Source organism: Fulmarus glacialis, unplaced genomic scaffold (assembly GCF_000690835.1).
Source record: "Fulmarus glacialis isolate BGI_N327 unplaced genomic scaffold, ASM69083v1 scaffold2084, whole genome shotgun sequence".
Taxonomy (NCBI): Eukaryota; Metazoa; Chordata; class Aves; order Procellariiformes; family Procellariidae; genus Fulmarus; species Fulmarus glacialis.
Window position 1 is genome coordinate 2,414 of NW_009208451.1, and position 14,519 is coordinate 16,932.

General features: G+C 40.8%; 1 protein-coding gene across 1 annotated transcript in view; it reads left to right on the forward strand.

The window, feature by feature from the left end:
• Nucleotides 1-14,519, forward strand: part of PTCD3 (pentatricopeptide repeat domain 3) — a gene marked incomplete at its 5' end in the record, with an annotated part of 21,109 nt that overhangs the window by 1,393 nt on the left and 5,197 nt on the right. Inside the window, 16 exons of the mRNA XM_009576465.1 lie at nucleotides 876-921; nucleotides 1,675-1,743; nucleotides 3,053-3,157; nucleotides 3,589-3,712; nucleotides 4,759-4,877; nucleotides 5,650-5,714; nucleotides 6,029-6,116; nucleotides 6,218-6,278; nucleotides 6,564-6,646; nucleotides 7,316-7,460; nucleotides 8,481-8,531; nucleotides 9,411-9,494; nucleotides 11,705-11,733; nucleotides 12,238-12,341; nucleotides 13,455-13,533; nucleotides 13,627-13,717. Of these exons, the coding sequence (XP_009574760.1) occupies nucleotides 876-921; nucleotides 1,675-1,743; nucleotides 3,053-3,157; nucleotides 3,589-3,712; nucleotides 4,759-4,877; nucleotides 5,650-5,714; nucleotides 6,029-6,116; nucleotides 6,218-6,278; nucleotides 6,564-6,646; nucleotides 7,316-7,460; nucleotides 8,481-8,531; nucleotides 9,411-9,494; nucleotides 11,705-11,733; nucleotides 12,238-12,341; nucleotides 13,455-13,533; nucleotides 13,627-13,717 (1,343 nt within the window). The remainder of the gene's footprint in view (nucleotides 1-875; nucleotides 922-1,674; nucleotides 1,744-3,052; nucleotides 3,158-3,588; nucleotides 3,713-4,758; nucleotides 4,878-5,649; nucleotides 5,715-6,028; nucleotides 6,117-6,217; nucleotides 6,279-6,563; nucleotides 6,647-7,315; nucleotides 7,461-8,480; nucleotides 8,532-9,410; nucleotides 9,495-11,704; nucleotides 11,734-12,237; nucleotides 12,342-13,454; nucleotides 13,534-13,626; nucleotides 13,718-14,519) is intronic.

Below are 14,519 nucleotides of genomic sequence, written 5' to 3' on the forward strand. Positions count from 1 at the left end.
ACTCTTACTGTCTGTGCAGAGTATGTACACTCCGTTCATGACCTTTCTTTTAAAAACGTAAGGACTGCATTTTTAAGCGTAGTTCTGTTCCTTTGTAAAAGATCACATTCCCTAGAAATCTGTAAAATCAAGTTCGTTTGGCTGTCTGCATGTAGGTGTGTTTCTTTCAGCAGAATAAACTTGGCATTGATAGCTGGCTGAATAAATCCTGTTTAGAAATTATGCAGGTGAACAAAAGCTATTTTGTTGGAAGCACTTAAGATGAAATTGCATGTCTGTATAGCAGAAACTAAGTTTATAGCCAAATGGTGTCTGCATGTAAACCTAAAAAGAGACCACCTTCACCTAAACACTTTCAGTGGCCTTTCATCATTTGCTTGAAACACAACCAAAGTCTTAAGGATCCACAAGCACAGGAGTCCTGAGAAATCTAGTTTTGTTTTGTTTTGGGGTTTTTTTTCCTCCCAAGACTTGTCTTGGAGAGGGACTCATGAATCCATCCCTCAGAGATGGGGTAGTCTTAAGAGGCTCTGAGAGGAGCATTCCAGGGAATTCTATCTGTATCCTTTCCTTACGTTCTTTGTTTGATAATGTATAATAAGGGTAGGAGTGGTAGTAGGAAACACATGCTTTTCTGGTTTTCCTCAAAAGTCTTTTCTTTTTCCTGTGGTTGTTCCAGAACTGAGACTGGTTTTGCAGTGGAATTTTCCCTCCCTTTGCGAAAAGTGGTATTTTCTAAGTGCAGCCAACCCATTATTTCCTAGAACTGAAAATCCATATGGGCCAGGATAATCCTGTGCTTGTTCTGCATATAATGTAATGCATAACATTCAAAGTCTGCAACCGGGTATTAATCAAAGCTCCTTTCTGTTTAGGGATAAGCTAGCGGTTCTTCAAACGTTGGCTTCTACCGTGAACAGGGTAAGTAGTTCTGTTGATCATGGAAATAGGTTGAGTTGTCCATCTCATGCATTAACCTTGCACTCTGGAGGCTCTTACTTCTGCTTTGGTCATAAATGAGAGATGGGACTTTTACATCCCTTTTTTATGGGGTTTTCACTTTTGCTCAACATGTTTTGCTGTGTCCTTAAAGCCTCATTCTACGGCTAAGAGAGAGCTGCAGCTGCCAGTGAAAGCTGTGAAATTTTCATAAGGCTTTTGCTAACATCAGGAGCAAGTTCCTTTACCAGTTCAGCTTCCCAATCCAGACTGCCTCTTCCCAATCTCAGTCCAGGAAGTAAGCCTTGCAAAGAGCAATCAGTGTCTACTCTTGCTAGACAACAAATGTAAATGTTGTGATGCTATTCTTTAATCCTGTCTGTCTTGAGTTCTGGAAATGGAATCTGATCCTGCGAGTCCCCTCAGCTCCCCTGAGACTGCTATAGTTGGGGTCCTGCTTGCTTTGCCAGGCATTCATTGCTTGTCATGTTACAGTAAGGACCCTTTTGTTGTCACTATGTTAGCCTGCATGTGTGTGTATAATGGAGAAGCTTTTTTAAATATTTCCAAACAGGCTAAACCTTTTGAACAAGAGGAGCTTTTGTGAAATGGGCATCAGATGGTTATGACAGAACTGTTATTGTCCCTTAAATTCCATGAGGCGGTGTGATGTGCCTACAGCACGCCTGTGTACATAACTATAAACGTTTCAATCCTGGGTTCTGCTTTCTACAGGATCCTACTGCTGCTCATTATATGTTCCAGGATGACCCTTTCCTTATGCCAAGAAATGCAGCCCATTCTGTAAGTATTTCCTTTCAAATCCTTGATAGCTTCCCTTCTCCCCCGCTTCGTCTATGCTATGAAAACTCTATCTAATTGGGGCCTAATTTCAATTACAGAAGAAAATTGAAGTATCGGACTTCTTTGAGAATTTTCTCCTCTGTGTATTTTTGAATGCATAATGACTGTAACATTTCTCTGGACAAATCCACTCTGCACACACAAAGTTACCTCTTATTCCTGCCCCATAGGGGCTTTTCAGCTGACACAGCTCTGTTAACATTCCTGCAAGTTAGTGGCTTACCTGCTGAGTTTTTCTGTTTCTCCACGTTTTTAGTCTGTTAGATAACTCCCAACAGTAATTCTTTATGTGGGGCATTCAGCCTGTTAAAACTGTGTTTATATAGCTTGGGTATAGACTGTGAATATGTGGTATTGCAAGTGTTGAGATTTTGTGCTTACAGTTTAGTTAAATTTGAATTAAATGTATGAACTAAAACACCCAAGGTCACACGTGTGTGTGTTACTACACAGACTACATGTTATCAGTTAACTGTCCTGGCCAAGCCAGGAATTTTAGTTATATCACAGAGCAGCTATTTGGTAACTTAGGCTTATGGAAATAGTAGTATTGAGGTGATAATAGAAAGGAAGAAGGAAAGGAGTCTTCCCCTGATGTTATCTCTGCATGAGATTAAAGAGCATGAAGCTGAGGCAGGAGAAAGCAGAACTGGAAATGAGGAACTGCTGTGTGTGATGTTAATTAGAGCATAGTGAGAGAAGACTGGGAGCTGAGCTGTCGTGGCAGATCAGTGATACGGTTACAAGAAAACTTCAGTTCTGCGTACCAGAGGTGAAGCCATTGAGAAGGCTGAAGGCAGCTGTTGAATGTGAGGAGTTTTAAAGGAAACAGCAAAGGAAGGTCTGATTTCAGAACTTGAGGAAAAGAGGTGAATGGTAATCAGGTGATGCTCTTGGAAATGACAGGGAGAGAAATGTCTGAGTGCTGTAACTCTGAAAAGAGAGATGCTTTTGAGCTTGAAGTAGTAATGCAGCATTTCAGATGTCTGGTACAGAACTTTGTCCCTTGACTAAGTAACAGAAAAGTAAATTACAGTCTCATTTAAAGAATAGACATTCTTATGTTGGCATAAATACCAGAATGTTTATCTGGAATGTTGTCTCGTGCCTGTGCTTTTATTAAGAGTTGAAAAGGAAGCATGAGTTTAATTTGATTCCATCAGAATGCTCAGTGTTACAGAAAATGTTTTTCTCACTTTCAGCCTTTTAATTGCATGTTTCTTCATCTTGTTCTCTTATTCCTATGCAGCGTCTATTTTCATTGTCGAAGGAGTCTGGGAGAAATGCTGCAAAATATATTATTAAGCAATTTCCTCAATATTTTGACAAGACTTTTGCAGAGCCCAATGTACCAGTAAGCATTTTGCTTTTCATTTTCATTGTATTTGTGCCTTGTCAGGTGGTGAAATCAACTGTCAGCCTGGTCCAAAACTAATATAAAAGGATAATTTTGTTAATTGTTTTGTAGACATCTGTGAAAGCAGTGCTGTATTTCCATTATGTTTCTGAAATGAACATTTTTCCTTGGGAATTCGATATCATATCAGGTTCTTTAGATAAAAGTAAGAAAAGAAATATTGTTTAGATGTTGACCTCCTAGCATGAAAGTGGGAGATCAGGATGTGTGGTCCTTCATCACCAGAAGGACTACTGCTGTTAGGCTGTGAGGGTTGGGAGATTATCAAAGCAGTGTATTGGGTGAAGAGTGAGCATATTTGGTTAGTGTTTTAGCAATGGCTTAGAGAAGGTTTGAGCTCATGTCTAACTTGCACTCTTTGCTTTTAGTGCTTGATGCCTGAGACTCTTACACCTCAGATTGAAGGAGTGAGTGAGGAAGCTCTAAAAGAGCGTATCCACCTCAGAAGGGTCAAGGATTCTGTGGACCTGTTCGATCAGCTCGTGCAAGCAGGTATGTGGTCACCTGCTCCACCATTCTGTGGTGGAGCTCTACTTAAACTGGCAAAAATATTTTAGTAGCTGGCGCAGGCTATGAAGACAATTTCAGGACTATGTTGCTGCCTTTCACAACTGGCTCTGGTCTGGTGAAGTGGTTCTCCAGAATTATTGGGCCCTTGTTATCCACTGCTTGTCTGACACGTCACTTTGGTGATACAGAGAACAGACGGTTTCCTGATCAAGAAGCAGATTATACAGTGTTGAGTTTTTTTTCCTTCTCTTCCAAAGTGCAACAATTTGTGATGCAGTAGAGCAGGGCCTGTTACAGGCAGATGCTATGTGATTGAGCGATACCATTCTGCCCACAAAGGCCCTCATGCAGTAACATATTGGTTGGTATAAGCTACATCTGTGCTGAGTGCTTTGCTGCTGTGTTGGACTGGTATAGCATACCATCTGTGGACCTGCCCTCAATAAATGAGTCTTTCTCAGTTCCTCCTTAATTTGGACCTTATCTCTGTCATGGGTGAGTCGGAGGAAGCAATAGAAAACTGTAACTGCCACAGGATCTGAAGGAGGAAAACTTACTGGGAAGGTAAGACCTTCTCATATCCGCTAGAAGATGGAAAGGTGATGATTCCATCAAATAGCTCTTTTCTTTTGTTGGTTTTGAACTGTTTCATAGAAAGTGAAACACACAAAGTCATCTTCACAGCAGGGTTTATCCTAGGAGTTGAAAAGCATAGAAGTTTCAGATGTTGTGTTGGGCTTGTGCTGCTTCACAGTTTTGGCTGCCAGCCCTCTCCCACTTCATCAGGAAAACTACCCTTCCAGTGGCTTCAACAGAAAAACAGATACTCTAGTTCAGTGTTAAAATTGTCTCTGCTATGAATGGGTTCGTGGAAGTATTGGCATTAGGTTTTACAGACTTGCTAGAGAACACCTTTATGTCGAAAGAGAACTGGGCGTAACTGGGTGTTCGGAAGTTTTCTGTTACGGCTGTAGAATGGTGTGTTCTTTACTTTCTCTGCTACTGTTGTACATCCTCATTTTCCATAGGTACCCCTGTATCTCTGGAGACCACAAACAGCCTTTTAGATTTGTTATGCTTCTATGGAGATGGAGAATCTACTCTGGAAAAAGAGGAAGAAGAAAAACAGGATTTGGAAGAACCAGGGGTATAAAAACCCTGTTGATCTCTATTTATTTATTTCTTTCATACGTAGTGGGAAAGTATCAAGTAGCATCAAGGTGATGTCAAGATTTTTGTACTATGACTACCTGCCTGGGAGATGGTGTGAGGTGGGTCAGATGCAGTCAACATTCCCTAGAGATACAGCAGTTACAACAATCCTGTGTCTAACCTGTTAGCAAAAGTAGTTTCTGTAAAGCTGAACTTAGCAGCTGGAACCCTGTCTTGGCTTAGTTCTGCTGAACTGCATTTAAATAACTGTTTCTTACTGACAGCCTTGTTTTTATAGTTGCCTGCACAGAAGAACTCTAGTACCTCTAGTGTAAAATTGGCTAGTTAATTTTCTTCCAGTCTGAACCATAATAACTAGATTTCAAGGAAGTTGAGGGTTCCTTGTGTGACCTCAGAGTATCAGGTCGCAGGGTACAGTAGTAGATGTGTTGCACAATACCTATCCCTGGGAAGACTGTCGAGAGCGAAAGGGTTTTACAGAGTATGTGCTATATTCTAATGATTCCCACCAACTCCACAAATACATATAATTTGCCTTGTTAGTATGTTTAATAACATGAACAGTATTCTTAATCTAGTTATTACTTCCTGAACATAAAAATAGAAATTATTTTAATGTAACCCATTAAAAAACACCTTTGGTAGCATATGCTGCTGAACTTCTGTGTTGTTACCAAATCACGTCATTTGATGTTTAATCATAACTCTGAACTCTGAGAAACTTCTTTCTGCAAAAATCTCTCCAGGTGAACGCTTCGGAGCAGAAGGCTCCAAAGAGACAATTCCAAAGAGGTTCTGGCTCTAGATGGAGGTATAGAAAATGTTGCCAATATTCCTGTGTTCGGGTTGTGCACATGCATTGTTGTTAGAAAACAGACTTAAAGACTTTTTAGCAGCCCATACTTGCAGATGTTACTTGTTAAATACATCTGTGTGTGCTAATCTTTTAAAGTGTTTATGGAAGTCTAGTAAGTGATTGTAGAATAGCTCAAAGTGTGGCAAGTAATATATTTGAATGTCAGCCTTTGGGAGTACAGCCCATTATTTTGTTCTGCATGTTGAATCCTTTTCCTAAAGATACCTTTTATTGAGTTCTTTAACATTCAGCTTGTTCATTGATTCTAGGGAGAACAACAATGCTGAAAGGATATTTAAGATAATGCCAGAGAGGAATGCACATTCCTATTGCACAATGATCCGTGGGATGGTGAAGGTAAAGTTGTCCTTCAGTGCTGGGGGGACGTTTTTCAGCTTGTGAAATCTCACACAGTCATAGAGATTGTTTATTTTTGTTGGTTTTTTGTTTTTTTTCAGCATGGGGCTTCTGCTAAAGCTTATGACATGTACCTAGACTTGCTGAATGAAAGACACAAGGGTAAGTGTCTCCTGGTTTTGACTTGCGGTCTTCTAAGTAGCAGCTACCAGTTTGTTGGGTACATGAATATTTGTTTCATGGCAGTGATGATTGGCGCAGGGGTACGGACCTCAGCTAGATCATGGGAGCTGAATGCAAACTGTTTATTTCAGTGCAGCTGGCATGTGGCCGGCTCACTGGAAACAGGTTTGCATGAGACTTCGCCAAAAACTGAGCCATGTTAGCACAAACTGTTTTCTGTAGAATGTAATTGTCAGTTAAAATTAATTATCTTACATTTTCCAGCTGATGTGCACACCTTCAACGCACTGATTACAGCAGTCCCATATCTAAAGGAGAGGTCCGTAGAAAGATGGGAATTAGCCAAGGTAAGGAGGTAGAGCAATAGAGGTGGGGAAGGGGTAAGAGTGTAGGGGTGGCATCTCCTTTATCAGTAGAATTTTGCAGTTGTTAGAAGACTAAAAACGAGCTTTGTACGAAGATACTAGTATCTGCTGCAAAGGAAGTACACTAGTTTAAACATACAAACTAACTACTGAGGAGTGGAAAATGTTCAAAATCCAACCTTGCCCTTGCAGAATGGTTTGCCTTGTGAGAACATACTTGATCCAAGAACTGCCCAGACAGAAAGTAATTGGGAGATTATGCTGGGAGATAAAAACAAACAACCAAGTTTAGATAAAAACTCTTCTTTGAATTGTGATTCATGGTGGTGTGATAGAAATGGGATTTTGAGGGGTAACATTAGAGGCTCCAGTTTTAATGACGTAACATCAGTAAGGAAAACTAGGATGTAAATGTAAAAATTTCCTTGATGTTCTAGACACAATTCTCCAAGATCTAATCTGATGTAATTTTGTAGTCTTGTTTTTTGGTCAAATTAATTAAAAATTAGATGGTACACCCTTAATAAGTGATCAGTTGAGGTAGAGTCGTTCACTTGAAGGGGGTGAGAAGGATTAGATTGAGGAAATGCATGTATACCTACCTGAAAGCTGAACGTGTGAAGCACTAAGGATTTGGGGATTTTGTTTAAGGTCTTCCTGAATCACATGGCTCAACAGGAAGTGCAACCGAATCTGCTAACTTTCAATGCTTTACTGAAGACTCTGAGAAGATGTGGTGGTATAGGCAGAAGTATGTCTTTATTGGTAATAAAGGAAATGGAAGCACTTGATATAGGTAAGAGAGCCAGAATGGGGGTTATATTCCAATGCCACCTCCAGAATAGCTAACTTAAGAGTTCAGCAGCAAACAACACAGTGATTCCTAGTTGCAGGGAAGAAGTCCAAGGCTTGTGGAAAAAAGCATTTCTCACTGTGTTCTCAACTTCAGCATTTTGTTTCCTTTTGCAAGAGAACTGAGAAATAAAAATGCGTAAGTACTGAGCTGTGGTCACTCAGCAAGCAGTACCTGTGGATTTCAAATTGAACCATCATCTTCAGAGTCTTTGTTCAGTGTTGATTACTAATTACAGTATAGTGGGTGCACTTAGCCCTTTAGATCAAATAATGAAGCATTTTGATGCTGTAGTCTTTTAGGTTAGAAGCATCTTTATCATTACATTTCTACCTGTAGTTACCTCTAGCTACACTGTGTATGCAGTGGGGGAGTGTATCCTGGCGCATGGGCTCTTTCTCAACTGGGTCCTTATTGTAGTATTGCTGTAGAAATAGTGAATAATATGAATATATGTATCAGTCAGCTGAGTCTGTTAGCTTCCCATAGATCAAAGAGATTTACTTCAAAAGCCACCCAAGCCAGTTCAGGTCTGTATATCTACATCGCAACAGGAAAAAAGCTTTTGATACAGATGATGGTTTTTGATGTCAAGTAAACATTGCAAAAACAGGGAATGTTGGTATAGCTGATTTGATGTCTTGTAGAGTGTGCTTTGCCCTAATAACATGCTTGCTGATACACCAAAGATAGGTTCATGAGCAGTTATTAAATATTTTTGCTTTTAATTTAGAGCAGGGAAGCTTGGCTGTTTGCCCCATAGCAATATGCTGCTTCAGCTGGTGGTCCACTCTCAGATATCATCTCTCCCAGTTGTACGTGAGGTCTGGTCCAGCGTTTGGGTGGACAGGGAGAGAAATGATAAATTTATGCTGACTGGAAGGGCTGGAGACTGTGAATTAGAGCTTGGGCGTAAAGCTCAGCCAAGAATGTCGAAGTAACTTCAGTGTTTTTGCTTTTCAGAGCCTAGCCTTGCAACGTATGATCATCTTCTCTTTATATTTTATAGAGACGGTATGTGCAATATCAACTTGTCCATGAATGTGTCCTGTTTAACACCTGCTTTAAATGCTTTCCAAATGTGATGGGTGAAGGCAGTTGATTTATGGATTAAAAGACAACTTATGTGTGCGATCCTAATGTTACCTGTGCAGTCTGATTCTACTCGGGTGAATAAAAAGCTACAGAGGATCATAACTTCTCACAGGGAGGGAAGAATCCTTATGTTTTGAGAACGGGCAGAACTGGAAAGAAAGCCCATTTCCTTTCCATTTGTGGCCACAAGTCGATAAAGCTAAGTCTGTGGAGTCTGGATCTGACTATCCATGTGATTTCATAGATTGTGCCACTCACAGGAAAGAAATTGCACAGGGATTCTGTTTTTCTGCAGCAGTTCTGTGCATTAGAGCTATCTTGAAATACAGCTGTGTTAGAAGGCAGGAGCCCAACTGTTAGACATCCTTTAGCCAAAAATCTGTGGGCATGGGAAAAGAACAGACACAGTAGTCATAACTGCAGTCCAAATGTGGAGGAACTGCTCTGGAGTCTCTCTGGTGGTTTTTTTTTTTGTTGTTTATGAAATGCAATGTTTTTCCCAGTGCAACATACAATCTTGCAGGCCTGTTGGATTCCTTGCTAGAAAGTACTTGTGTCTTTTTAACGTGCCGTGTTGTGCTGTGGAAATCTGGCAATAGTAGGGCAAATTTTAGTGCAAATAAAATTCCAGCTGGTGTGGAGCCCCCGAGTAGGGGTACGGATGGGAGAATCATGACACTTGTTTGAAATCATGGTGCTTGTTTCCATTTCCACAGTATATTTGCAGGCTGAGACTTTTTACTAATGAAGTGCGTAGTACAACTGAGATGTGATGTTACTTGTCTGTTTGTCCTGTAGTTGATCTTTGCCCATCAGGCATCATCTCTGAGGTGCTAGATGATGTTGAAAAGAGGAGCTTCACTCCCCAGGACCCTGATGACGGTATGGACTTCAATATATCTGACAATCTGCATTGTTTAAGCTTGGGTGAAAAGGTACCTAGGGAATTTCAAGTAGTTCTACCCAGCTAGAAAGAATGCATGCAGCTTGCTTGTATCAGTCCCTTCTGATACTTTTTGGAGACAAGGACAAATTCTAGTGCCAGGAAGACATGCTATGCATTGGTGCACAGGCTTCTGTGTGGAAGTAGGAGCATACCCCATGAGAATGAACGTTTGAGTCCCACGCCATAAAAACCACAAGGCTGTTTACAAGACTAGTTTAAGGAGGAACATCTGCTAGCAGCTTCATGAAATGACACACGTCTGGTGAACAGCATGTTTTTGTTGTAGTATGGATTGAGTTCCTATTCTAGTTCTTCCTAATCCTTTTCAGAAAATTGCATGAAATAAAACTTGATGCAAAACTGAAGCTTGGGTCTGTAGAAGGGATAGATTCTGAATATCGTGTGTCTCACTGGCTCTTTCTGCCCTCTGTATGTACACAACTTTGCCCTAGGATGTTCATAAGCCTTTCTGTATGTTTGGAAGTAGATGCAGCTTCAATCTGAAGATGAGTGTGGCAAAGAGGGGTCTGTAGCTGTGCTGTGTACAACGCGATGTTAACAAAGTGTTTGAAGCCACTCTTCAGCAGCTGACAGTTCTATATATGATAGGGTGAAGAAGCTATTGCAGTGCATGCTTCAGGAAACCAGTGAGGAGTTGATATCGTTTTTGGCCATTTAAAGGACAAAGATTAGGAGATGTTATGTTGGAGTAGCATATTAGGTTATCCTACCAGCATTTTTTTTTTTTTTTTCCCTTGGAAAGAAGCCTGGAAATAGTCAGAATGTTGTACACCTCTTTTGTTTGCTGCTGTCCTGCTGTGTGCATTATACTGTTTCTTGCTCTGGCTCTAAGCTGTTGCCAGAAGTGTAGGCAATGACTATACCCACTCTGTTCTGTTACACTCTATAGAAATACCACTGTTAGCAAAGGCAGGGATTATGGGCACGCAGATACAGACCTTGCCTGAATCATGGGAGTTGAATGAGCTTTTCTACACAGCAGGTGAGAGAGAGAGGGAGAGACTGCTCATGTAAGACTAGATCAAAGCCACTTCGTCTAAGCAAGATGTGTATGTAAACATTTTCTGTTATTCTTCAACATGGGATCCCTCTTATGCTCTTTTGGTAATTGCTATTGCAGAATTCAGGTTGACACTTTGAACAAAACTGAGGCTTGTTTTTCCTTAGAGTGTTTCCTTCCTTCTTACCTTTGGAAGCCTCTGCGTTCCCTGCAAGGCCTTTCTGTGGCCCAGAGGATTCTGTAGGCTGTGGCTGAAGTGTATACTAAATACCCAAATAACACAAAACTGTCTTTTCTGACTTAAAAGTATTTAGTTAATTTATTAAGTCTTGCAAGGGAAAGGGGGGTGTATTGTACCTAATGGTTGTAAGTAAATTGCCTTACAGCTCTTTCCACCATTTTGCTACCCACAGCTAGTCACTGTTTCAGTCTCTGATAGCATCCAGTGCCCTTATGTGTCCTTCAAAAAACCAAAAACACCTATCCAAAATTCTCACCACAAAAATGAAATGAGCTACTGAGGAGGATAGTTTAGGTCCTTCCTCCCACTGTGGCTTGCTTTGCCTCCCTCAGGCAGCATCAGTCTCCGTGCTGCTTTGAAATGTCAGTTACAGAAAGCAGAGTCAAAGCCTCACAAAACTGGAAGGAGGCATTTTCAGGGGGCAATTTTATGGTTTTGGGCAGCTCTGGGGTGTACTAAAGAGGTGGGTAACCTGCCTGAACACCTGTCTCTGTGGCATGTGTTCTCTTCCGCTGGAGTAAATAGAGAAGATGAGTGATGTGGCTGCCTTTTTTTGTAGCCTGCCTGTTAGACAAATAATGCTGTCTTGCAACAAACAAGAGAATGTAGCTTTTGTAAAACTGCCTAAAGTCAAACAGATCATCTGCTTAAATCTGTCTCCAAAAGCACAGCAGTATAGTTGCCTTCAGAACACTGGCTAGCAAAACTCGTAACACACCAAAGTCTCTACATATAAAGTGAAGATCCCTGCTACATTGTCAAACTGAGCTACAAATTCAGCTTTCTAATCGAACATGTCTAGTTTGTCCTCTGGGAGGTTGAGTTAATGAGCTGCTGTGTGTCATCTTGAAAGTTTGACTAACACTCCATTTTCTCCCTTTCAGCCAAGTTTTTTGCCACAGCGATGCAAGCGGTAAGTACCTCTTCCCTGCAGTGAGAATTCCTTTGAGCCCTCCAGCTGTTTCAGAATTGCCTGTGAGTTTTCCAACCTGTCATACAAGGGCTAGCTCTCAATATCTTTCCCTTTTTCACCTGTGTTCATCACCTCCTGTAACTTTCCTCCATAATTCTGCAGTTCTTTGCTTGATACCTCCTAAATTGGTAACTTGCATGCCTGTGATAATGTGCATCTCTGCGTAAGCCCCTGTCTTTGTGCCCTACCTCCTCCTCCTAGTGACACTGCAGTGGTCATTCAGTCTCTGCACCAGGTGGTGTCAGTTTAGGTTAGAAAGCTCTTGCCCACTGGCAGAGTCACACATTCATCTCAGCTAAACAAAATGCCTTGGTAGCCACTGCATCCTATTAAAAATGTTTGCTGTCAGCTCATTACTCTTCATACCTTTGTGAAAGTGAGTCTCAGAGAGATGTATTAAGTGTTACGTTTGGTAGCTTTAAAATCTTAACTCGTTTATTGCAGTGCTGTGATCTTAAGGATATCAAGCTTGCCTATCGGTTAAATAAGGCAATGGAGAAGGGAGACAACTGGAAATTCTTGGACATGGATCGGTTAAATGCCTACTGGTGAGTAAAGCACAGCTTACGTTCAGCGCCTTGTGTATTGTTGTCAATTTGAATACAAACCAGGATTCGAACATTCCGCAGAAGGATGCTTTGTTGAACATCAGCTCGCTATTGTATGTGCAATTTGGGAATTAAGTCCCTCTTAAGAACAGTGATAGCTTAGGATTTATTTTCTGTTTGTGGCCTTGCCTGAACTGAAATAAAGTGTCTTGGAGCATCAGTTTAGCTTAATCCCCATCCAACAACTGTACCAACCAGTTTTATTTTCTACAGTCCTGTCATCCACTTGGGATGGCAGCTTAGGAGGTGACACCAAAATAGCGTAGAGGTCAGACCTAGCTCTCGGCATGGTGTTGTAGAGAGAGGTTGCAGTGCAGCAGGTGTATTTAGGCACCAAACTCCTGTCTAGTTCCACCATTTGACACTGTAATCATGGCACCTGAGACATTTTTACCAATGTCATTAAGTGCTGAATGTAATTAAGTACTTGGAGCATACTGATTTGAAGAAAAGCCTATTTAGGCATTGGAACTAGAGCTGCTCCAGTAAATTAATGAAAAATAATCATCGTCAAAATAAGATGCAGTTTCAGGGGTGGGCTGATTCATATGCTTTTACCTTATTTAGCCTGTAAATAAATCAAGGGAAATTAATTTCCATTAATTTCCATTTTAATGGAAATTAATTTCTTGGTGTAGAGACATTTCTCCTATTTAGTGCATTGGATCAAGGTCCCAGGTTTGCATTACAAACTTGCACAAGTACCCAGGTTAATTTAGTTCACTTCTTAAAGTGGTTCTTAACTAGAGGTTGCATTTGAGAGAGATTCAGAGATCTCAAACCTGGTGTCAGGCAGGGAGATTGCATTTTTTTGAGATTTTAAAATTCAGTGGTCCATTTCTTAGTAATTCTGCCAATTGCCTAGTGTCAGCATTAAGTTCTCTCACAAAAAACACTACTGTTTTTTTAATTGTGCGGAATATTGCAATCATACAGGGAAATGTCCCTGATCTGCAATACAAATCTGATCAGAACACCATCATTTGCTGGTGCTTCTGTATGGTTTGGTTGATCTAATCACTACTGAATTTGAACATTTTTCCCCTCCTGCAGGTCAAAATTCTTTTCATTGCTGTGTATGATGGAACAAATCGATGTTGTGTTGAAATGGTACAAAGAAATGTCCCCTTCGGTAAGTGTGTATTAGGGTAAGCAACCTTCAAAGCTTTAGTATGGAGAAACAGAACAGTTACAGTTTACTGAAATGATTCTCTTCTTTCCTCAGCTCTTCTATCCAACTCCTAAAAATATATTGGACCTCCTTCAAGCACTGGATGCAGCCAACCACTTGGAAGTGATCCCTTCAGTCTGGGAAGGTTAGTTAGAAGTTAATAGCCTGCATGGCTATGTAGGTGGTTTATTTGATGAAAGTCAGGAGCAATGCGAAGTGGGAGGGAGTTGGGAAACTTCCCAGTGCTCAGAATAGCCATGTTAAGGTGCTTTGGCATGAGGGACATTATTCCTTAGTGTAGTGGTGGGGCTGCTGTATTAGAGAAAGACAGAACCGATAGCACAGACTATCAGAGAGATGGCTGTATCACAGTTAAATGTCAGTGTCTTGGAAAACTGAATGCTTACCAGAGAGTAGTACCTTAACAGCCCAGGTTTAACTCATTTAAATTATTTGCCTGTTCTTTGCCCCTTAAGGAGACAAGAATGCAGATAAAGGCTTCAGCACACAGAAAATATCCTACTGTCACCCAACACTGAGGGGACAGACAGGTTCTTTTAGGGATCCTTTGCAGAATGATGACAGCACTAATTTGTAGTTACAATTAAAGCTTTATTTTCTTAACAGGAATGTATGATTAGCATAGCATAGAATTTTTAATCAGAATAGCACAGGATTTCTATAAGCAGAATCAGTGTAGTACAGTTTTCTAAGTAGCATAATACAGAATTTTATAGCTTAGCTTATGGTTTCTAATCACCTGGACCCTCTGCGGATTGGGTCAAATCTTAATACTTGGTTTGCTGTATCAACATAAAAATCATAATCTAGCCTCAGAAAACATACAAAAGAATACCAGTCACCACTCAATCCTTGGAGGAAGCAGACAATGGTGGAGGTGTCCCTGACCACCGGTGGGTCATGGATCTCACTGTCCAGCAGCGGGT